Source organism: Heliangelus exortis, chromosome Z (assembly GCF_036169615.1).
Source record: "Heliangelus exortis chromosome Z, bHelExo1.hap1, whole genome shotgun sequence".
In the NCBI taxonomy this organism is placed as follows: Eukaryota; Metazoa; Chordata; class Aves; order Apodiformes; family Trochilidae; genus Heliangelus; species Heliangelus exortis.
Genome location: NC_092454.1, coordinates 36780981 through 36807315, shown reverse-complemented (window position 1 = coordinate 36807315; position 26335 = coordinate 36780981). Strand labels below are relative to the sequence as shown.

The 26335-nt window shown below is 36.9% G+C and overlaps 1 protein-coding gene across 4 annotated transcripts in view; it reads right to left on the bottom strand.

Annotated features, from left to right (window-relative positions):
* PRUNE2 (prune homolog 2 with BCH domain) overlaps positions 1-26335 on the bottom strand; it is a 132985-nt gene that overhangs the window by 85578 nt on the left and 21072 nt on the right. For all 4 annotated transcript variants that reach the window (XM_071732064.1, XM_071732060.1, XM_071732059.1 and 1 more), the window contains exons 2-6: positions 16014-16118; positions 15301-15503; positions 14089-14252; positions 5707-5859; positions 3479-3573 (exon numbers count right to left, since the gene is read on the bottom strand). In XM_071732064.1, the coding sequence (XP_071588165.1) occupies positions 3479-3573; positions 5707-5859; positions 14089-14252; positions 15301-15503; positions 16014-16118 (720 nt within the window). The remainder of the gene's footprint in view (positions 1-3478; positions 3574-5706; positions 5860-14088; positions 14253-15300; positions 15504-16013; positions 16119-26335) is intronic.

The following is a 26335-nucleotide window of genomic DNA, read 5'->3' as shown; positions in this document are numbered from 1 at the left end:
TGGCAAAAGCCATAACCTTTTCTAGGTACCATCCTCAACTCATTTGGACCACCAGATGCTACATCAGGACAGTCAAATTCACTGTGCCACATAGACTTTCTGGTCACTTCCTTGGGGCAATGAAGCTGGTGACAGCAGCTTCCCTTGAAGCCCTGACATCATCTCTGAATCACTTGGCATACACACAGTGTGGCTCCAACCCTTCATTACTAAAAGATTACAAAACCTCTATCACCTGGAAGCTGTCTTTATGAAGTGTTTGGATACCACAGGCAGAAACATGAACAAGGACCTTAACAGATTAGTCAGCCTTCAGAACACACATATTCCCTTGCCTGTAATTGTCAATAACAGGCAACCATTGACTATTTGCCTTGTTTTCAGCTGACTGACCTGGAGAAACTTTATTTTCAGTCTTCCTAAGTTACTGCAAGTTCTGTGAGCAGTTTGAATAAATTATCACTCATTAACACAAGCAGGCCATGGAGTTCAGGGCCACGAAGATGACCAAAGGGCTGGAAAACATCTCCTAGGAAAACAGCCTGAGAGAGCTGGAGTTGTTTAGACTGGAGAAGGCTCCAGGGAGACCTTATCGTGTCCTTCCAGTACCTGCAGAGGGCCTACAGGAAAGCTGGGGAGGGACTTTTTGTAAAGGTGTGTAGGGATAGGCCATGGGGCAATGGCTTTAAACTGAAAGAGGGTAGATTTACCTTAGACATTAGGAAGAAATTTTTCACATTGCCCAGGGAAGTTGTGGATCACCCATCCCTGGAAGGGTTCAAGGCCAGACTGAATGGGGCTTTGAGCAACCCAGTCTAGTGGGAAGAGTCTGTGCCCATGGCAGGGAGGATGGAACCAGATGATCTTTAAGGTCCCTTCCAACACAAATGATTCTATATGGCATGATTCTATGAAAAAGACTTACTTAAAGATTTACTTTGAGTCTTACTTAAAGACTTACTCCAACAAATATGTATGAAGCCACAATATCATGACCCATTTGAACTCATCTCAACTGATAAAATCTGGGTTGTTCTTTTGGTGCACTAGACTCAAGAAAGCAGAGAATAGAGTTCAGTTTATAAGGGAAATACCTGTTCCTCAGTTAAAAACAGCCTTTTACAGAAAGTCACATTGAGAAAATATTCCTCATTTCGAAAAGAATTCTAGCAGAGAATAAGTAAAATATGCTCTCAGGATGTAACCTAACAGAAATTAACTGTAACACATGCACTGAATTTCGCTACAATAACTTACAAGTAATCATTATTATGACTCGGGGAAACTTTCCAGCAAAGGCAACAGAAATCACTGTGATATAGGCTCTGTCACTTTTGTCACTGTCTTGAAAAAATGCTGCTAGGCATGTGAAAACCAAGCAGCACATACTCTGCCAGGCAGACGCTGTAGACACAGGTCTGATTTCAACTGCTTTCAGCTTTAATGCCACCTAAATCTGGGTAACCCAGATACAAAGGCAGTTATGCAACCAAAGAAATCCAAAGCTGCATACAGATTCTTCAGAAACATAAACACATCCACATGAAATACCTCCCTTCCCTTTATAATTAATACCAACACTGTCTATTCCTTTTATATCTGAAAAATTTTCTTTAAAATGAGTCAACTGACAACCAGTAAATCAACAGACAATGGATGTAAATCACACACTGATGACTGATATCAGTATGTACACACAAATAAAGCACTGATATCAATTGCACTGGTATTTTTGCATTCATGTCTTTCTTCATGAGAAGATGAAGAACAGGAGCTCTGTACTCAAGAGTACTCAAATCTGTACTCATTTACAGAGGGGAAACTGAGGAAACAATTTCTTTATTTAACATAGGAAATCAGCAGTAGAAAAGGGAAAGAAACTTAGCTCAAGGTCAAGATTTTGCAAAAAAAAGCTTCTCTCAAGAACAGAGAATTTTTTTTAGCAGAGAATTTTCTTGAATAGAGATTTGTAAAACGTGATAAAATCAGGAGTTAAGGAAAGCATATAGTCATTTGAGTATATGCTATTAAGGCGCAACATTTGTTAGAATACCAGACTTAGGACTCCCTAGGACTAAACCCTTTTACTATTATGAAACTTTGACTTAAATAAGTTTGTGTATTGGGCTGCAGCACCTCCAGTCTCCATGATACACACACAATGCAGCAGAGAACATATGCCTGTCAACAGCTTACTGTCCCCAGCTACAATAGTACAATCATCATCTTTGGTCTTAGCAGTATCACCAATGATGTAGACCACTGGACCTGGCCAAGTAAGCCTATAAAAAGCCCTTTAGTGAAAACTACTTCCACAAACCTGTTAATTAAAAAATAAAAAATAAATAAAAATAATTTTAAAGCATTGACTTGTGAGATTTCTAGCCAATACACAGGGAAGAACTATTCAAGTGATTTTTTGTTATTGTTTTTTGGGTTTTGTGGGTTTTTTGGTATAGTTTGGAGTAAAATAAAGTTTTGGTTAAAGTAAAATGAAAAAGTAGAAGATGAAGTCTTTTGCATGTCAAATACTTTTGCATAAGTGACTTTCAGGCAAATGGTGAGACTGCAAATTAAAAATACATAGTACTTAAAAGTACCTCTTTCTTGTTGAGATTTTTTTCAATCTAGTTAGTTTTACTATTAATGAGAGTAACAGTATGCAAATTTCCATCAGAATTAATACTTCCATGTAACACTTTTCAGTTATCTAAACAGTAATATTTTAATTAATATCTTTACATACAGTCAGTAACATCTATATCCACTTCAGGTCAAGAAAAATAGCTACTGACAATGGTAACACAAGCCATCTTTAAATAATAATACAAAACATACTACACAAGATTTTTCCCTAAGCAATTACAAAATGTTTGGGACTGGCCAATAAAGAAAAGCTAAGCCACCACTTTCAAGTTGTCTAAGGAATACTCACAAAGAGGAATTTGTAGTTTTGATCCAAAAGATCAACATTCTACTAGCTACTGCCCCATCAAGTTCCTTTTGTTTCTATCAACGTTTTAATTAAGGCAATAGACAAGAGACAAGTTCATAGGTCTCATGGCAAGAGACATAGTTCATTACACAGTTTTCAGATAAGTTTATAGAAGGTATAAAGCAATTTCTCCTCCTATCTATCCTGCTGATAGAGCATTAGAGTCACTTTGTAAATTGTATGTCATACTTCCAGTGAAAGATAGCAAAAAGTCCTACTGAGTAACTGCCTAGTGACATTCAAGAGAAAGCTTACACCTTCAGTCCACCCAAAGGCTGCAAACTGCTGATGCCATTGCTTAATGACTAGCAGAAAGGAATAATCAGGTGAATAATGTATGTCAGACTACCAACAGCTACTGCTTCTCTCAGAGTTAACTAAATCACTGAAATTGTGCTCATATATTATCAAAATCTCTGTTAGAGAACAGTCTGTCTATGCAGTAGGGCTGTTTATCAATACATTATTCAGGTTTCCTCTTACCTCCAGTGTCATGTATACAGTGCTAATTGCTACTTTGATTTCTCCATCTGAAATCTCCTTCAGATCTTTCAGCATAACCTCCTCAATACTTACACCTGTTCGATAAGAGAAAGTAATGTGAATACATACAAGTATTTAGAGCAGATCAGATGCAGCAAGACACATTAAAAACATAGCTTAGACCTTAATGTTCAGTCTTCTGTATTTTAGGACATCCTTTGAGAAAATCAAAACCAACATTGTATTTCATGAGTTTCTAGAGGGATTTTTTAAGCCAGGAAGAGATTTAAGGGGTGGGGTTGGGGAGCAAAGGAGAAGAATTAACAAACTTGGGCAAATACATTTTTAAGCAAACCAAACTCCAGGTGACGACAAATGTGTGCATAGACAATTCTTGTGGTCTAATATGAAATCACTAACATGAAGCATTTCTGGAGTGGGTAATATATTGAATACTACGGAATTTACAAAAATATTCAGAATCCAAGCACATATTTTGTAAACACAAAGTCATTCAGCCTTTCTGACCTTCCTCACAAATCGACAGCAACACAAATGGGTTCTTCTTACGTACACCAAAAGGTGAATGAACCAATTAGATGTTTAGGTACCATAGAAACTGAAACATACTATCATCAGAAAAAAACAGTGTAAAATTGGAATTGCTTCACATTGCAACCAGACATGTCAAGAACAATGTATTAAAAATCCAACACATTCCTCCAATGAGACATATCTGTTAAAAAGGCTGTAAAAAATCTCAAAATAAATATATATCATATATAGGAACATGGACTTATCACATGATCAAAAATGCAAACACAATAGCCAAATGTATATGTAAATAAAGGTGCAAACCACTTACATCAATGTAGGATCACAACTAAAATGTCCACAGATTTTTAAAGCTTAGCAGCATAACATACGAAATGTATTTGCATCAGTTATTTCCAACAGGGAGCCAAATACCAATTTAGGCAAAAGAAATGAATCCTCTCATTACTCTTCTTGTATTACATTTAACTACAAGATGAACTATCTAATGTTCATGTATTTAATACATTTTCATGCATACCCTTTTAAAAATATTTACAGGTAACCTGTAGACTTCCTGGTGGGCTACAGCCTACTGTGGTTCAAATAGCAAATGTATTTGTTAATTCAGGCCAACAAAACATTATTTCTGCATGAAACTGGAACTTATTTTGCTTTAAATAACAAGTAAATAAGGTAAAATATTCAGAAGAGGATAGTGCTTCCAAAGGACTTCAGAAACACCTTGCTAATAACAGATTCTACACGAATATTTGCAGCACTAAATATGTACATCAAATAATGCACAGTAAACCGCAGCTGTGGAACAAAAAAAAAGAATGTATGATGCTGCCCTACTCATGTGGAATGTAGAAATAATTGGGCAGGCAGACCTAATCTGTTATATCTACTTACCCAAGTTTTGTGCTGGCTACTGGGGCAAGATTCATGGGCCAAGTACATGAGAAACATTACTAAGCCATCTTTCCAGGCAACTGGTAGTAATAAGAACTGAGCTCAAAAAAAGCCCATTTCACTGAGTCTTTCCAATACAGGCTGAATTCAGTTTATTTCTGATCTGTTACCGCAACAATTTTTTTCAGAATTTCAGCATAGCCTTTCAAAAGCCTGCTACCAAACTTTAGGTTCAAACTTTGGAATCCGAAAAAATTGCAACAGTGCTCAACTACTTCTAGCAAAAGGAAAAGGAAGAATTGTAATTTTTCCCAATGCTTTCTTAATCATAGTCTGAAGTCAAATTCACTTAACCTGTACAGAGCCCTTGATAAATCTGGGAAGGTTCAGATGATAAAATCCACTCCCACACCATGTAGGTGATTGTAACACAATTTCTGTACATGCACTGGCACATTGATTACACCCCTACATTTCATCAACACAAATTCATGACTAGCATGCTCTTATAAAAGAAATATATGAAATAAGTTAATGTTTACTTAATCTGTAGAAACAATACAAGATTAATCAGGAGTCCAGTATTTCCTCAACAGAAATCATAATTCTGTGATTCAGAATGCAAGCCACATAATTTAAAGTTATATATATTACCTGTAATAGTCCATGAAGATAACATGCTGCAACTATTTTCACCACACACAAAGAGCCAACGTACTTCAGTACAGCTACATAACTAAATTTGTAAAAGGTGTTCAAAAAGGAAGCAAGATGCAAACCTTGTGGTTTAAACTGAGTCTCCTGGAGAACAGAGATAATTTCTTCTCGTGGGGGAAGATCTGGAAACTTTTCCTCTAGGATTGAGAGTACTTTCTCTTGATGATCTGTAATTTTTCCAGCCTCCAAAGACATGCACTTGAAGAGAATGCTTCCTGAAACAGCAAAAGACAAAAATCAGTGCCTCCTGTAAATGGCAAAGAGGTACTAGAGAAATAGTAATGTTTACTGTAGTGCCAGCGCAGTCCTAACCCTTCTTGAAGAATGCTTGTTCCACTCTCTAAGCACAAGACCAAATAATGGTATGTTTGGAAACAGTAAATCCACATTGCCAACCTTCCTTCTACAGACACGTCAATGAACTGCTACAGTGGACACAAGGAAGAAATGCTTTACACTGAGGGTGGAAAGAGTGGAACAGGTTGGCCAGAGAAGCTCTGGATGATCCATCCCTGATAGTGTTCAATGTCAGGCTGGATGGGGCTTTAAGAAACTTGACCTAGTCAAAGATGCCCCTGCCTGTGTCAGGGGGTTGGACAATATGATCTTAAAGTCACTGGTCATTTTGGTATAACTGACCCACTAATTCCTCATCAATGAACATAACGAAACACCACAGCACATTCAGCCAAACAAAACAGTGGATTCAATTTTAAAATTTAAAGGTCAACTTATCTAATAAATAACTTCATCATAATATCTGTGCTCTTACAATACACAAATTAAGTTTCACCTCTTATTGGACAACTACATGCTGCTCAGTTGCCATCCTGGATGTGAAACATGGTTCAAAACTTAATGTCACCCTTTCATTCCCTGGAGACTAGAATCCCATTTATTAATATGCCCAAAGATAGCCTTCATTTCCAATTATTCACACTAAACTAAGGATAATAAAATCTTATACTTCGGCACTGGAATTTATTTATTACTCTACTGTGCATAGGGATTTCAAACAAGTGTATTATTGCATTGCATCACGCTGGGTCAATGAGCATACCAGTAAAATAGCTTAAGTTATTTTAAGTCTAGATATTTAGTCTTCAGCACTGAGCCAAGAGAGGAAAAGAAAAACCTGAACACAGCCATCTTCAGTCTCACCAGATCGATCATCCAGACATCTAACATGTATCTTTTTTTCTCCAACCCTGTCACCACATGAAATAATGAAAAGCATTTCTTAAATTTCTTAAATTTCATGAAGTGTTTGCAAAACAAGCTTTGCCACACTAAGTACAACCTCTATCTGTGGACTATCTGTGTGGACTAAATACTAAGTAGTGTTTAATAAGCCCAGGGAAGGGGTTCCCCATCAGACATTTATTTCTGGAAATTAACATACATGAAATTCCATTCTGTGCTTCAGTTACAGACACTGTAACTGCCAATTTTCTTCTAATTCTTAGCAACCCTTTATTAATGTCAGTCCTACCATCACTTTAAGTCAATGTGTCTTCCCTATTTCATTGTATTAAAATATTAAAGAAATACAGAGTGCATGAAATCATGTGTATTGATCCAGACTGACATTTGTAAATTTAGCTACAAAAAACGTGGCTCCGCAACAAGTAGATTCCAGGTTTCAGATTTCTATAGGTACATAACTGATATATAAAGCACCCAAAGGATATTTTTCAGTCCCGTTTATAGGATGCATGTTTCTCACTCAGCAGCCCCCTGGATAATTTATCTGCATGTCTTCATTGTTCCCACCTCTAACCAGGTAACAGTGCCCCTGCTAGGTATTGGTGTCCATAACTTGGGAAGGGCAGTGACCAGAATGAGTTAGTGCACAGCCCCTACAGAGCACCTGGATAAATGGTATCTCAGGGACCAGGCTACATGTATTATTTTACCAATACCACTCTTCTGCTTTTTCAGCACCCTGTTTTTCTTCCTGCAGGAGCAGAATGGGAAATTGCTCAAGCACACAAAAGGGAAGAGGAGACTCCCATGGATAGTACTGGACATACAATGCATTTTCAAATCCATCATACAGTTTCCTATGGAAGGGAGGCTATAGCATATCCTGTACACCCTCCCAAGCAGCACTTGCAGCCAAGCAGACTATACATCTGCATAGGTCCTCAGATTCACAACACATTAATCTTTTACCACAGCTGTGTGTGCTTCAGAGGAAAGCACATATGGGAAGACCAAGACAAGAAAATCTCAACACAAATACAACAAAAATGCAGCAAAATGAAATGTGAGTTGTGTATGTACTCAGACTCACCAGTTTTGCAGTCAGCATTATGTGAGCTTCATTGTTTGCTTAATTATACAGAAATAACTACTACATAGTGGGTTTGGTGTCAGGTCAGCAACTTGTGATTTGTTTTAACTCCATGTAGCACAAATCATTCCTACTTAAGTATGGGATAGATTGTGAATTAAGCAATAACTACACCACAGGTTTTTTTCAGTCAGTCTCAGAATCACAGTATCACAGAAGGTCAGAGGTTGGAAAAGACCCCTGAAGATAAGCAAGCCATGGCAGGACCAAAATTGGGATAGGTCACTCACAAGACCAGAGAGGTCTTGAAAGCCTCCAGAGAAGGTGCCTAACACAACCTCTCTGGGGGTCTCTGTAACCCTTACAATACAGAAATTCCTCCTCACGTTGAGGTGGAACTTCCTGTGCTTTATCTTGAATCCACTGCCCCTCATCCTATCACAGGGCACAAGTGAGAAGATGTTGTCCCTTCCTTTTTGACACCAAGCCCTCATATATTTATAGACATTAATTAGATCCCCTCTCAGTCTTCTCCTCTACAGGCTAAAAAGCCCCAGGTGTCTCAGCCTTTCTTCTTAAGGCAAGTGCTCCTCTCCCTTAATCATCCTTGTAACCCACTATTGTACTCAAGTAAATCCCTGTCCCTCTTGAACAGGGGAGCCCAGAACTGGACGCAGGACTCTTGGGGAAGTGTCACGAGGGCAGAGTAGAGGGGGAGAAGAATCTCCCTCAATCTGCTGGACACACTATTCCTGATGCACATCAGGATACCATTGGCCTTCTTGGCCACAGGGACACACTGCTGTCCCATGGATAACCTGTTGACCATGAGGATTTCAAGGTCCTTCTCCATGGGGCTTCTCTCTAGCAGATAACCTCCTAACTTGTACTGGTGCATTTTGTTATTCCTTCCTATGTGCAGGAAGGAAGGTCATTGTTGAGCCTCATTAGGTTCCTCTTGGCCCAGCTCTCCAATCTGTCCAAGCCTTGCTGAATGGTCACACAGCATTCAGGTGAATCAGCCAGTCCTCCCAGTTTTGTATCATCAGCAAAGATGGAAAGACACCCTGTCCCATCATCAAGGTCGTTGATGCAGATGATTTTGGACTAAATATGCCTAGCTGTGTGGGCTTTCCAACAAATATCATGGTGATTGAGGTACCCATAAGTACTAAGAAGTGTGATCTAGAGGCCACTTCCAGTTGAATGCAGAAGGCCACATCAGTCGTTGATTTCCACTAAGCTATAAGACAAATGCAGAACTATGTCCCTCCTAAAACATAACAAAAGCTCAACCATACATAAACAGTCAAATTAAGACAGTTTCTGAAACTCAGAATTTAAAGAAGTATTTTCTCCTGACTCTTATATAAACAGCTCCCAAACTATTACAATGAAATGAGATAGATTAATTAACATTTTTTTCTCTATCAGTATTTCAGGTAACATTGCCTGCCAGCATATGCAGTTTCTACTGTTAAAGTTTAAGGCTGGGGCACTAAATTAAACTGAGTTAGCTCTAGGCCTGATAGAGCCCGGCCCTTTTGGAGCCAATAAAAGAGTATTCGGAGGTAAGACAGAAAAGTAGTTGAAAAAATAAGAGTGATATTTCTCCAACTGCAGAAAATAGGAGAACTGGCAGCAGAAAGCTGTGGTTATATCAAGATAGGTTCTAGCAGCCAGGACAGTATCTGGCTGTGATTTTAACAAGTATCTGAGCCACAGTAGCTATGATGCACCAAAAATCACCACAAGCACCTGTTTATTAAAATAATACCTGGATTTCTTTCACACAAAAGCAGATACATTTTGGTGTTGCAGCAGCAATGCTCATGCTGATAAAGCTAGATCAATTCTCCAACACACAGGTGGTGGAAGGAAACATCTATGTTATTTACATCTTACCAAATTAAAAGAGAATGGAAAGATTTGTGCATTTCAACAGGTACTAGTGTTTTTTCTTTTGCTTCTATATTTTTGATGAATTCTTGGTTTCTTCAATGAAAAGGCCATCTTGGATCTGATTTCACATTTGGCAGGACACAGACATCACTGTAAACTTGTAAAATCAGAATGTGTTTCGACATGCACTATACTGCAATATCTAACTGAAAGTGCTTGCCTTTCACAGTTCAGCTCATCTCAGGACCAATCCCTTTACATAGTTTGATCAGGAATGATATCTTCAAAGAGCAATGTAAACTTAGAAATTTTTTATTTTATCACTTAATACAAGAATGAAATGCAGCCAACCTGAAACAGTGTCTCATCACAGGAAGACATCTAAGAAAGGTTTCTAGAAGGCTTTTTTTTCCTACATATCACAGCACAACTGTGGTGCTTGGAATAGCTAACTTTTCTACTACAGTGAAAGCAAGAAATGTATCCTTCTCAAATTTATAGGGTGTCAGCAAACCCTAAGATCAACATTTATTCTTCCTTCAATCTTTAATACAATGCTCATCAGGAAAAAAAAAAAAAAAAAAAAAAAAAAAAAAAAAAAAAAGGCGCATGTCTTCTCCCCTAGGCACCCTCAGCATCCATGTGAGGGTTAAGATTCCAGGCAGTTTAGAAAAACAGTTCAGTTAAGGTACTTTTACTTGGCCAAAGGTCAGTTATCCATTCTGTTATGTGCTCTCTTGTAAGTACCTGCTGTAAAAGAGATACATGGGCTCAGAAATCTCCTGCAGATTTTACTGAGTGCTGATGCAACTCCCCCAGGGTTTCTGAAAGCATAATGGAAGCTGCTCTGTCTGCTGACAAGAACTGAAAAATGAAATACATAATAGGTAATACAAGATTCAATATTATTTCTTGTGTGCATCACACTACATTATAGATATTTTTTCCTAAGAAGAGGTCACTAGAAAATAAGCTAGGACTCTTAAAAACAATGTGCATTTTATTGTTTTTCTGCAAAGCAGTTTGGAAGTGAAGCACTACTTTTGCCAAAAGCAATTGCTGTGCATTAATATTAAACATGATCTAATGAAGGCAGAAGTCGTTTTGGGAAAACATTAAGAAGAGCACAAGCATCTCCTGAATTATAAGTTTATGACTGAGAGAAACAGTACAATGAAAATATAGGCATTTCTCCTGTTGATGCTTTGTTCCATGACCTGGAAAAATAAAGGACAGGAAAAAGCTGAAAAACAGCAGTCCCTTATGGAATGTATACTTCAATACTCCCCAACCCCAAAAACCCCACAAACCAGAAATGTAAAAGAGACCCAAACAAGCAGTCTTCATTGTAATTAGCAGGAAAGCCACAAAGCTGGAATAAAATGTAATTGAGGGGCAGGGGAGAAGGAGGAGGAGAGAAGCATAGTCTCCAACAAAACTGTTTCCATACATAGAAACAAAGGTATCCGTAAAAGTAAGTGCCCGGTTTGATGCAGTTGAAAATGCTCCTTTCTTTCTGTCACACATAGCGACCAATTAAGGAATACGTGAATCATCTGATCTATGTACAAGTCAGAAGAAAAGAAGAAAAAAAAACCAAAACAAAAAAAACCCCACCAAAACTTGGCATAATTTCCAAAGTCCTTAAAAGAGCATTTCTCTACCATTTGTCTGGGTGGCTAGAATAGCAAAATAATCCTTACAGAAAGTCAGACTGTCCCTACAGGGCACCAAAACTATGCAGCTCATAGCTGGCAAAAGCAGACTCAAAATTAAAAAAAAAAAAAAAATTGCTGATGCCCTTGCTGTAAATCTGAGTCTATTTACGTGTTCCAGTCTGCACCTTGTGGCACCCTTCAAGGCCTTATACAAATAAACATGAGGAGGCATTTTTGGGAGTACACTGACCCAAGGTACCCAACAGAGAGTGCTTGGAATCACATCCTTGCCAGCTGGCTGCAATAGAAAATGTAATGATTCAGCAGATTAATGGGTCTTGGGTTTGGCAACAGTCCCCTTGTAAATGTCTCTGAGGAAATGAAATAAAGCAGGCCCAAGACTCTGGGAGGTTCTATAGTAGTTTGCTTCTGGCAGAAATCCAGGGACAGCAAAAGCTCTCACTTAAGGCAAATATGGCAGTACAACACTCTGACTCTCTAAGCAGGCTCTATTGAAAGCCCAAGAGTAGAATTATCTTATAGTATGTCTGAGGAGGAGACAAAGATATTAGCCAAGCGTTCAGAAGAAAAAAAGTCTTAAATATTAAACTGCCTAAATCAGTAAAGCTCATTTTCACAGGAAAAGTCTTTTGTCTTGACTATGTCTTTTTTTTAAACACAGAAGAGCAGGTGAATTTTTTTCAAAGTGGACATATAGCATGTTATAAACTCCTTCGTTGTTGAAATTTTAAAAATTGCTAACAGACTGTGAGAAAATAAGTTTGAAATAGAGGCAATAAAGAAGTGGTCAGAGCCACTATGTGATAACTGTGAAAACATGAGATTTTTTTATTATCCTACATGTCTTCTAGCAAAATACTCACCAGAAAGCCAGAAAATGGAAGATTAGTTCCCAGCTCAGAGACTAAGATTTTAGGAACTCCCAGCTGTTTATTAAAACACAGTCCTCATCCTTACCATTTTGACTTCCATCTTGGTCTTCTCTTTTAAACTTCACCCAAAATTTATACATACAAACTGACACTGGAAGTAAGATAACAAAGCAGGAAAAACCCAGTATGACCCTTTGCTTGTCTGTGTGCTCATGGAGTGCCACCAGCAGCCTCTACACACACAGCCATGAGACTGAGGCAGCCACTGCTCCTTCCAGATCAGGACAGATATGCACTGCCTTTATTTCCTGTACTCACAGGTGAGATGAATTTCAAAAAGGTGTTCTTTACAGGCAAGGACTTTGACAAAAGGCCATAATGTATAAACAGAAACACAAAAGCTAGACTTGGGTAGGTTGTATCTGATCTTTTATATTTGGATTGTTTGTAGTTTGATCTCCCTTCTTCATTAATTTCTATCTAGGAATGTTTCTTACATATTATCAAAACCAAAAATGAGATTTACTGCATGTTCTGAATGTTCAGTGGAGGGTTCCTAACTACCAAAAACCTTCTCTGTTTTAAGTGAACCACAAGAGGACTCACTGTATTGCTTAGCCTTCTCTACGGACAAACTGAGGGGAGAATGGCATTGAGGGGAGAATCACAAGTGCAGCTGCATTTTGTTTTCTATGCTTTATAAACACTCCTTATGTCATGCAAGAGCAGGTATGCCGAGACTCCAATGCCCATAAAGTTCCTCAAATATGTGCTAGCAAGCACAATAATATAAATGAAGTTACTAATCATAAAAAAAAAAAAAAAGCTACTATCTCCCTCAAAACCCAATGTTACATCTCTAATGTAAACACTTTCAATAGTTCTCTAATAAAAGCACTTTATTTTAACTTGAATACAGACTAGACAGCCAAAATATGCAGCCAGGTACAACCATGTACTTGAAAATGTTCATTATGTACTGTTTCCTCACTCTTTCTGCCACCATGCAGGTATCCTGAGAGATCCCCAGAAGTTCTCCCTCCAAAATAAATTACTATGCCTGGTCATTTGCCTAGATTCCTGGACAGCTGTGAACACTCAACAGAAACATGGAGCTTACAAAAGTCTTCATGGAAGGTTCACTAAAGCTTATTAGCATACTAGCCACATACTTCATACTCTTCCAGGCACCCAATAAAAAAGAAAAGAAGAGCAGAATGAGCATTTGGTTACAGCACTTTTTAAACAGCAAAAGTTTCACATCACACCATTAAAACATCATTCTGAACAAAGATTTCACCATCAGGAGAAGCTTTAACGTGTAAATATAAGATTCCAATCCATATTGTTGTCCACAGGCAGGCAGAGCCGAATTGGTAGCGCCGCACAGCCCCTGGAATTGACGAACTGCACAGCTTTTCCAGCTACCCAGCTGGTGTGTCGACAGCTCCATTTAATATTCTTGTCTAGTGATACAGCAAAGACCTCTCATGCCTATTTTTAAATGCACATTTTTAATATTCAATATAATGTTACTCTTTAACAAACTCTTTACTCCCTGCTTCTTTTATGAAGCTTCCCGTGGTCTTTAAAGGGATTGTTAACCAAAGAATGGATCACATTCTTTCTGCATGAGCAGATTCAGAAACACTCCATTAAACCTTTCAGTATTTAATATAAAGAGTAATCTCTCACCTCTGAGGAGATAAGCCAGTTGCTGAGTGATTAACTCTGGTGCCTCTTGAAGAATCTCTTTTAGTACTAAAGAGGAAGACGATGCTTGTAACTCCAGGCTGCCGTCACATTGCTCATCCGGATTGATGACTTTAACAACAGCTGATTCCAAACTTTTATCCTCACTATCAAGCAAATTTAAAGACAGATTTTTCTTTCTAGCTGCTCATACAGCCCAGTAAACAGTGCATTTTTTTCCAGTTCCCATCTACAACACTATTGTTATTGTTATTCAAAATCCGCTATATCGCCCAAGTCCTAAAATTGTAATTTTTTTTATAAGATGCTCACAGTGATTTTATTGCTTGATATATTACTATTAAGACTTAACCGTTTATATTTCCATTATCAAAAGCAATTTATTTTAAAAGTAATACTTTGCAAAAAAATATTTCTACATGTGTTGAAGATAACACTCTTCAATTAGGGGAGATTTTGAATTTTCCCCATTGAGTATTTTGGCTACTTACAAAAGATCTTTTTTTCTGTATTTAATTTATTTAATATATTTTATTTAATATTATATTTAATATAAAATGTTAAATGTTATCTTAAATTATAATCTAAAGGCAGTTGGAAATTAACAGCATTCTTCACAAGAGACAAGACAGGCAGACCACTACAAAGAGGCTCCCTATAAAAGATTGACTATGGGCTTGTAAATATTCCCTCCAAGTCACAGATATATGGATTTTGGTCTTCGATAGAGCAATTCTGAGCCTCTGGCACTACCAACACTTTGGGAAAAATGTTATGGTTTCTAAGAATTGTAATTATCTAGCAGCCACCTTAACAGAACATACACAGGCATGCTGACCACCACCAAACCAATGTGAGAGTCTTAATACCTTTAATGAAAGCTGAGAAGTGGGGAAAAAAAAAAAATCTAATTTCTTATTTACTGGTCACAGGGAATTTTGAGACTACTGAGACTAAATCAAAATATCTAGTCTAAGCAGTGCAAAAACACAAGGTACTTAAATAAAGAGCATTCCACTAAAAGTGATGGAAAGGTGACCGTTACATTTGTTGGACATAATGGGAGACAACATATATTTTAACTTACTAATTTTTTAGTCTGCTAACATAAAAATACCAACATTAATGCACAAAAAAGTACAATACAATTTTAAAAACAGCTTAAACCCACATACAGCATCTTGTAGTACATACCTTGTAAGCATGTTGCTGTTTACAAGTGTTAAAGACAATTTCCCTTCAGCATTCAGCTGGTGCAAATTGATTTCATCTCGGAAGATATGGAATGACTCCGGGATATTCAGCTCCTCCAATATAAATCTTGTCTCGGTAAAATAGCTAAAATCTCCTCTTGGTATATTCAACACGGGTAAGCAAAGAACATCAGGAGGGCTGACCTGTAACACAGATGTGCATTTCTCAGAGTTGCATAAAATAAGAAATGGTTTTTATCAGGAAGATGTTTTAACAGAGTGAGCAATCAAAAACAGTCTGAATTTTTTGTTTGATTTTTTTTTTTTTTGACCATTTTAATATTTAAAAAAATAATGAAACCAAACCATTTTTTGCTTTCTTTTTTTCCTTTTAACTTTTTTTTTTTTTTTCCCCTTTTTTTATTTTTTTCCTTTACTGTCTTTATTTGCCTTTTACAGAATCACTGGAAAATTAGGAGGGAAAGAATGATGCACAGGGGTGATTTTTTGCTGGTACTGAATAAGCCATCTAATACCATGCATTAATTTTTGTATGGAAACTAATGTAGATTGTTTTCATTTAAAAACCTCACCTCTGTAATAAAAATACTGTCCAATTATATTTTTATAGTATGTTTTAATTAACAGTAGTGTGTCTGTAACAATTTAGTGCAAATGAACTAAGACCACTCAGTACATTTTTTTTTCCATTACCTTGTCTAGAAAGTAGGCATATGCCAGAGTAGAAATGAGTGAATCTAAATCACAGGATTTATTCCCAAGAACAACATGGACTTTCTCCAGGCATTTGCTCCTGTTCTGTAACACATTAGAAAACAATTGCAATGAGTGACAATGACGAGAAAAAACAAAGCCCAGTTACCAAAACACTTCAAAAGACAGTTTAAACATCATGTTTTTTCTTTAGCTGGGGTGGTATTTGCCATCAACTTAAATAATGCACTGATTGTGGACAAGAACTGGTCAGACATGATTCCTTTGGTTCATAGCTTCCAAGGAAGCCAAGAAATCTGGGTTTCATCAGAGACCCCAGTGTAAAACACACATGAGATCTAACCTGACAGAAGTCCTTTTTGCAGCAAAGAAACAGATAAGCATCTTCATGTATGTGTGGAAAAAGCTTCTGAAAAGACCTCACAAATCTAACAAGAAAAACGGGTTCAAATACAATGGAAATAGACACAGCAAACAATACACAGCAAATTGCAATTTTAATTTCCCCCTTTTTCTTTGATTGGCTGCAATCAGTAACTTGACAAACTAATTGGCTTTTACCCTGACTCTTCGGCACCTCAACACACCAAGCGAAGCACTGAGGGCTTTGAGCTGTCACATAGAGGGAACTGAGTCTGTTCTGCATTTAAGAAAATGTAAAGTGATGCTTTTCTCTTGGGCACACCATAAATTTCAAGCTAGATGCACGGAACCATTCCTGTTTATTTTATTTTAATGAGATATGTTTTTTAATTTTAAAAATGATGTTAAGATAGATGTCTTAGAACCAAATATATGCAATTAAATGTTTCTTATTGTTGTTGATGTACTTTGTCTTATTTTGAACTAGATCTCTGGATTAAAGTAAAATTTTGATCTTTCAGCAGGAGCAGATATTACTTAGTATGCTATCCACAATAATTATAAATGTGAAATTATTAAAGCTAACCTTTTTCTCTGTGTCTAAACCTACATCTGTCTATCTATCAGGAAGAAACCTGGTCCTTGTTTCTTCAGATGGAATACAGCCATCAAAATGCCTTTGGGTAATAAAATCAGGACACCCTCACACAATAGCTATTGAGAAAGACAGGCAGTTTTCTGAAGACTAGTGTCTGTAAAAATGTTTGTCTACAGAAAAAAAGCTGTAGGCCTTCACCAGCAATAAAATCCATTTTCATGTTTTCAATATATTTTTGCTGTATTGTTCTTTTGCAGCACAGATTCCTGACTGATTTGCCACTCACCCTAAAGAAAAAGAATAAAGTTCATTAACTCAACCTTTTTTAGTATTATTCAGAAATTTTTTTCTAGGTTCATCATAAATCCATAGCAAATTACTCAACCTTGAGAAATAAGGAAATATAATGAACTGATAACGTGACTAATTAATCTACAAAGGCAGCGCCTCTAGGAATCCAGTGCAAACAATGTTATGAAAAATTCAAGACATCTGATACTTTTCTGTTTCCACTTATTCTTCACCTCTAAAACTGTTTGCTTCCTGTTGCTCATATGCTACAAAACACTTTCCCATATAGTACAAGGATCCTCAACAGTCACCTGAATTTCAGTGATGAATCAAGTACATGAGTGCTCTCCTATGAAAGTCTGTGCTGTCTTCAGAATTCATTCTGGCAAGCACTAAAATCTGCACACGTGTTTTTACAGCTTGTGTCTTAGTGGTAGTTCTGTTAAACTGACCTGTTCACTGTAGCCCAGTACCAACCAAGGCATACAGTATAATAGTCTTAATAACTTCTTAAAAAGAAAATAATTCACATTTCAAAAAAAAAAAAAAAAAAAAGAAAAGAAAAAGAAAAAAGAAAAAAAAAAACCTCAAAACCCAAACAAACCTCTAAATAAACCACTAAACAAAAACCTCTACATTTCTACATTTGACTTCTCAAGAAATGCAAAAAGCATGGCAGAATAAAAAGAGAATAAAGAGAGAACATAGCACAGTAAGAAAGCTTTGGAGATCATCTCTCTGGAATCCAAGCAGGTCAACTAGCCTTTTGAGGACTGGTTTTTTTTTACTCCAGCACACCAGAATGTCATCAACACATATGAAGCAGAACAGATGGAACAGTGGAAGGACAGACCATCTCCTTGGAGTGTTCTCAAGAGCTTAACAAACACTCTGAGATGGAGATTACTAAACCAAGTTTTTAATATGATAAGTAGACTAACAGTGAGAGGGGTGTGTTTCTGTTTTAGGCTGTTGACAGACTAGCCCTGCAAAAAAATGCTGGTTTCTTCCAGAATATTTCTGCCTATGACACATTCAGCTGAGGTAACCCACTAGATACTGCCAAATCTTTCCCAAGGGTAGGGAAATAAAAAATTTCTGAAGTGATTTAGGGGTTTCTGTTGCACATCACCTTTCTCTGGCAACTCCACTGAGGATGTTGGGGTTTTTTTTTTCCACTACAATTGGTTGTCTTAATTACCCTACCTCTCCCCAAATAAAAATTCATTCATTTGCACACAATTACCCCATTTCTCTCCCTAAGCTCTCATTTGTAATTTTTAGCGAATTATTTTTGCAGTGTTTTAGTTTTTTAATAAAATAAGGCAAATACAAAGTCAACCTGTAAACTGTCTTTATAAGCAACTGAAGTGTCTACTTCACTGATTTCAAGGCTAAAATTGGCTAGAACAAACAGAAAAGGAACTCTGGGCTTCACATTCTGATGGCATAAGATGTACTGATATCAGGGAAAATTGATAGTCCCCATCTTGTTTCATCAATTTGATGATTTTTTGTTCATGAAAAGAAGTGTAAAAGCATGATTTTTTTAAGACATGCCTTTCAATATCAAATCATGTATTACCTAGTTAATTATTAATAAATTAAAATTATATTATCAAAGTTGTACGTTTGGACAGTTCTTGTCATTCTGGAGACTGACAAAGGGAGAAAAACATAACAAAAACTAACTAAAAAAAGTCACTCTGAATTATTGCTAGAAAGCACATGGTGTTTGCTGTTATTTTCCCAAATGAAATCCTTTTCTGAATGAATATTCATATTCACATAAACAATCTGCTCTCCAAAAGAAAAGTTGGGTTTGGTGATCTTTATGAGTCCCTTCCAACTCAAGATATTCTGTAATCCTGTGTTATAGTTCTAGAAAAACCAGCACATATCTGATACAGAAACAAATAGATCAGGACAAAATGCACCAGCCACAGTTAGAAGTTCCATTCTAGTATTTGCATGCACATAGTATGTGCTATCCCATTAGGGTTAACAGGAAGATTAGGATCATTGGGCTACACCCAAATCCAAACCATAGATCAAGAGCTACAGTCTGAGAGCTGCCACATCCAAAAGGACATGTACAAGGAAGAGCACAAAGAGGCACACACTAACCCTGATGCAGCTCAGTGAATTACTACTGAATTATCCACCTTTCCATTCCACAGTGATAACCACTACAATAATTCAGTGACACAAAAAGATCACACATGCATAACCTAATTATATGGACAACATTTTCTACTCTCAGCATCTTTATTATTTGGACTGGGTATTTATCTGATGCTAGAATCAGACATTTTATTTCCATTTTAATAGATTACACAGGGCAGCATCTCCTTCCTCTGTTTTCACCCAGCAAGCCTTCTTGTAGCAACAACATAGATGCTTTAGCAAAAGCTTAGTGATAATGGATCTGATTTGCAGTATCTTAGCAGTTGTATAAGTCAGTACTTTTAGCATGACATTACTTCTTCAGATAATCAATACTGGCAAAAAGACACAGCCAACCATGGAAAAAACAAATAATGAGATACTCCTTCAGGAACAACCAGATCTTGTATATAACCACAGTGTTGCTTACTACAGCTTTCAAAGCAATCAAAACCTAGCAAAGAGGTTGCTGACAGATCTGAAGTTATGTTACAATACTATTTTCATTTTTATCAAAATGACATTTTAAAGCCAACAGAACCCTTAAAATTACTTTTTTTTTTTCCCCCAGGTCTTAAATCTGGACTTATCCATAATAATATAAGCAGAACACTGCACAAAACTAGCACTGTCTGTGATGTCCTGCCATGTTTATTTTTTTAATATTTTGAAGCAAAACTAAACTGTCCCTCTTAATTCTCACATCAGATTATGTTTCCAAAGAGCAAATAAAAGAAATATTCTCTAGCTCTGGTGACATCACCAGCTCTGACAGTCTTACGTGAAACATGCCCACTGGTAAGCTGGTACCACCTCTTCTGAGGCAGGGAAACTGCCTCCTCAGCTTCTATGGCTGCTCATTTTCAGAAACCAGCACTGGATACTGTCTTCTTATGACTTAATTTCCTACCTGTTTTTTCTAGAAGATAAAAACATAAGGTAGACCTCCTACTGACAGTACTGTTTGGAAGATCAGTGACATCTGTCTTTCAGCCTTCCTAATCTCTGCTCTTTTTTCTGCTAAACATGCTTCTCTTTCCTCTCTTGCAAATCTAAGATATATGATTTCACCAGCATTCCCCTTCCCCATGTATAGCTTTTCCATCATCTCAGACACAACTAGTTTGCAGAGTCTACTGCTTGCTAGTCAACCAGCTAGGAGAAAAGAAGACATATGGATGTGAGGCTTCCCCTTCCAGGTCTTTCCAAGCAAAGACCCCAGCAGAGAAACACACAGTTAGGGAGAAGATCCATAGACTCTATGAGACTTAGCTGCAACAGGACCAAAATGTGATTAACTCCTGCAGCTATGACTACTAAACCTGTCAGGAATCATTAACCTTCAGTATCTCTAAGAATTAAAAAACTTAAGAGGTTAATGATGAAACTGAAACTCTTAAATTTTACACTTGAGACCCCTGGTCTCTCTTAGTGTTGATGGGGTTTTGTTTAGCTAGATTAAAGCTAAATTTTATAATGCATACAAAAGTGGATGTCTGAGAAAAACTGAATTAAAGAAATGATGTGTCATTCTCAGATAGCATCAGCCAGGATAAAACAATTCAGATCAGACCTGCACAGATCAACATTCACTTATCATGCTCCAAAAAGTATGAATTTAGTAAGTGATCTGATACCCTGATATTTAGGGTGAGCATACTGTCTTATCTGCCCAGTTTTGTTCTTAATCACATAAAAGCATCAGTACATTCACTGCATCTTAATGCATCTGCAGTCAAAGAGCCTTTTATTGGTTCTTACCTGTATCAAACAGCTAATTCAAACATACTGCATATACTGGAAATCAGGTTTGCAAAAACTTTTGGTAGGACAGATTACTGTAGCGATTCATCAAACTACGATATCCAGGTCAAACATCACATTCTCTCTTTTGTCTCTGTTAATGCAGAAGCCAGAATGATCTTGCAATATAGGAAACCCTAAAGACTTTCTCTAGTATAAACAGGAAGAAGATGCTCTCGCTCTCTCTCTGTCTCTCACACACACATGCTGTAGCACAGTCTTGACTTCTGAGCCACCTCTTTTTTTTTTTTTTCCCCTCAAATCTCACTGGATCTTCTGTCCTTCAGCTGCTTCAAAATCACTGCATTTTGCTGCATGGGATGAGACAGCAGTTGTCATGGACAGTAATGCTTTGATGGAAGAGTTGTATCACTCAACAGAAGCACAGTAATAAGGAAGAAGCTGCAGAGTTGCACTATCACAAACAGGGAAACACACACAGTGTCAGATAAAATGCTGAAAGCTTTTCCAGCCCTGAGGCTGAAGCACTAACAGGAGAGCATGGCTGCATAGATCTACTTAGCTTGCCTGGGGAAGCATGAGGAGAAAGCCTAACTACCTGGACCTCTCACAAGATTGTAAAAAATACTCCACCCGAGATTTTAAGTCATTAACTTACATGAGAGAGTACTCAGTAGCTTTGGAATTGTACCTCCAACCTGGAAGTACAATTATTGAGTAGTCATTCTGGAGTACATCCTGCCTTACAGAATCAAGCAGTATTATACTTCTGCCCACCCAGCAGCTTTTAAGTTGATTATCATTCCCTGTTGTCAAAAAGATGGCTTTAAGCCAATGCAAAGTTAATTTAATATTTCATGCAAAGTTCAAGTCAGTTTAATATTTCATAAGCTTTTTCACAAGAAAGGTTTATACTGGCCTGGGAAAAAAAAAAAAGATGGTCTCTTATCCTCATAAGTGTTTTCTCTTTTTTTTTTAGGACAGAAGAAAAGCTATTATATTTCCTTGCCCCTGCAGTATCACATGCAATATCATGTCCTGTCGATTATATGCAGATTATATGCATTGTAATTTGCTGCAGTGGTTGTAAAACACATGGTTAAGTACTGTTTTCTTCTCTAAATAACATAATCTAACAGAGAAAATATAAAGTGTGCTATATTTTAATCATTACTGTTGCATCTAATATTGTACAATGTTGCTTTACTTACAAATCTAAAATTAAAAATTAAAAAAAATAAAAAATAAAAATTAAGAGCAAACAACAATCGAGACAAACAAAAGAGGTTAGCTACCTGGCATGCCAGCAAGTCAAGGCTGTCCTGTCCCTAAATTGTTCCTGGAATTTCCACAACAAGGATCTCTCTTTTGCAATAATTTCTAATCAAGAATTGGCATGGTCAGCTACTGCTGCTGGGAATTCAGTTCAATATTTCTGCATTACCAACAGGCTGTGATTTGGCATTCTGCAAACAGACAAACTTCACTGTTCAAAAAAGAAATTTTGCTAACTGCAAATTCTATTCTTTTCACTTTTCATTCATTTTACAGAAAGTAGTGGCATAAACGTCTACTCTGCCTGTTTTAGAAATATCTGTTCTCTAACTTGCTGCAAATGTTTTCACATTGCAAATTATAAAAATAAACAATTATATCTATGTGTACTTTTCCATGGAAAAAAAACAGTTGGAGTAATCAAATAATGCAGAGATGCCCCATATTATCAAAAGAAAAGCCACAGAATTAAAATCAAATATCAAAATCTTGTCACAGCAATTGGTTTGGCACTGATTTTCACTTTCTTTTATAAGTTTTACATGTTCACACCCTCCTGCTTCTCCCAGTTTTTGCCTTTACAGTCAAGGTCAGAGACATCACATCTTACAAGATCATTAGATCTTAATAATAATACAGTGTACCCAGTAGCATCTGTTTCTTGAAATCTGTTCATATATGGGTATATATACATGGCCATGTTCACACCCATTTTGGAAGCATGGCTTTAGCACCACATATTTTGGTCCCAATTTTGCTGTTACATCAAGATAAAACTCCCATTAAATCAGACAGATTTTAAATGTTTTGTCTTAGGGAATTAAAGAAGTCTAAGTTTTTATGAAACAAGATTAACAAGGTGAGAAGAGGGAAAGCTAATTTTAATGACCTTAGGCTGAATAAAGATATCACATTACCCTTCCTGACAAGAAAAAATAGGATACAGGGGCTGAAAAAGGAAAATGTTCCCAGCAGAATGATTATTTAAGCTTGAATCAGCACTACTTCAACAGTCTGTCAATAGGATTTTCTATCACAGAAGTTACTAAAGTAAAAATCAAACTTCCCCTCTTCCTTTTATTCTGCATTAACTCATTTGTTGCTCAAATTCATGTGTTTTATGCAGTACTAATGCTCTCATCTAATAGCTGAAAATCAGCAATGCAGCATACAGCAACTCAGCTCTATGAAAGAAAAAGTTCTATTTCTATTCCAGGTTATCTTTACTGTCTGAAGTCAGTCACAGGATGTGTTTGCATTTCCAGCTCAAGTTACATGACTCCTCTTCCTACTCCTTCCCATGCAAAGGTGAAATTGGGATGCCAATCAGTTTACAGAATTTGAGAATATCCATTTCCTTTAGGTATTGTTTAGCTTATTGCAGGATCAAGGTGTGTCCCTTGAGATATTAAAGAACAAATGAGATAAAAGCAATGAGCACATTTACCTTAGGAACATACTAATCGCCACAAAAGTTCCAGTGTGTTGGGAGGTGTACGGTATCGATAAAAGCCATTATATAATGCATTGCAGAAGTTAAACTAATTAGAGAGAGCAAAGGTGATTTTTTTTTTCTTTGTGAAGGCAAGGGAATTAAACTTAACTAATGCAGTTCATATACCACCTCTCGCATCATGCCCGTCACAGACTTGACATCTGACATCAGAACATTTAAGAGGCTGAATTTCTTCTATAAAATGGTGGAGGCATCTTTGAAACTGAGAACAAATTTAGCAGGAGTTAGAAGGCACTTGAACACTGTGATGCATAGGAGCTTCATGTTTCTAAGGCAGTGTAGCCCCCAGCTGATATGCACCAAGCTGAACAGGAGACCAACCATACCCTGACATGACCCAACAGCCTCAAAGACATAGAATTAGTGATCACATCATGAGATTGATTTTATATGTCTGATTTTAAATGAAAAATATGTAAGCACTACCCTGGTCTTTCTTCTTTTTCTCATTGTATCATCTTGCAATCTCAGTGTTTTTTCTTAATTTTTATTATTGTGCTATACATAATATTTGTGACTACACTGAACATAAATACAAACATTATGAATAGCTAAGTTTTCATATTTCCATTTTATTTCAGATCTTCTGAATAAAGTTCTGTCTCCTCTTCATAAACTATATTTCAAGTGCTTCGAGACTAACACGTAGTTCAAGCTAACAATAAAATCATAGATACCATTTTCCTATCAGTCACTCATCATAAATGTATTACACACCTTCAGTTCAGAGAGAAAATCATTGCTGGAAAAGATGATCGAGAGGCCAATGTCTCTTTCAGTTTCGCCTTTCTCGTTCAACAGGTTTTTATCATACTGTAATTCTAAAATGTCTTCAGCTTTTTACAATTGTCTCAGAAATGAAGAGTGTTTGGGGTTTTTTATTTTTGTATTGTTTTAGTCACTATTTCTTTTTCACCACTGAAAGTCAGAAACCAATCAACAATTTCTCCTCTGATGTTCTTTATGCCTGCTGCAAAGACTGTTCCCCAAAGGAATTTTCCCCAAAGTCCCTTATTATTGGCAGCTTCTTATTCCATTAAGAAATTCCAGTATTGTAACATTTAAATACAAATGTTTTTGGGAGAGATAGATATTGGGTTGATTTGCTGCAGAAGCTGAGCACAGATTAAAAATTATCTTGCAACACATACTAGTGAAAATCTACAATGCACTGCAGAATGAATACCCAGAATGAAACTGTGACCTGATTCTACAAAAACAATCTATTTTTTTTATTTGGGATGTTTTTAGAATAGAAACACACACTCTAGTATGAAAGCCGCCATCTTTTTACTCATACAATAACGGGTTATGTCTACATTATTTAAATACCTGAATTGCCCTCACCATAATATATCAGAATATATATTCTGATATCAGAACCATTTATGTATTGCATATGAGGAAGAGAAAATTAATAATCACATTCTTGCACTCACTAACAGAACTCGTGCTGCTTTAATATCTAGTACTCTTTTTTACATGGATGACATTAAAATGGTAGAAATTTGTAGGTAATTTATTTAGTAAGTAAGGCTGGATTCAAGCTAGGGACAGAAGGGATATTGTACCTCTTGAATCCATACACACATGTAATCCATACCTCAGAAATCTCCCTGAATAGAGTGATCCTTTTTCTTTCATTGTTTGGGCTGTGTCTGAGTTTCCCATCTGCTCAAGAAACCTAAAGAGATCATTAATGTAATGATCCACTGTGCACTTCTTGAAGCAGCCTGAAACCACCTAGGTCGATTTGTCTCAACAAGAAATCCAATGCATCTGTTCTCCACCATGGCACACCCACCCCTCCACCACAAGCACAAGTGCATAACCCAAAACCTATGTCAACATTGTTGAACTCAGACTTCCACACTTAACTGAGATGACGAGGGCCTTCTCAGACAAGTGTTCTCTTTTGGATTGGCCGTCTTCCACCAGAGCAGATATAGTGTAAAAATGTAGTGCTGATGTCTCCAAAGCCAGACGCATGAGATCTAAGATCTGAACCTGAATTCCATTTCACCTGTTAATGCCAGTGCATTTTTTCAGAAGTCAATAATCTTTGACATATCATGTACTTTGCCTTTTCTGCATTCCACGTTGCAATGCACATTCCCCTTGTTCCAATAACAAGCGGTCTCCACAGAACTCTCCAAATTTTTCTTAGGTGACAAAGTATGTTTAAGCATAAACATTACCCAAAACCTTTTCTCAGTCCAGCCTCCCCATCTATCTTTGAAGCATTAAGGCATTCAAACATACTTCTTTAATACCATTTGGCTCACTGCAGATTTTTGCTGTGTTTTGAGCACACTATTGACTGCATTA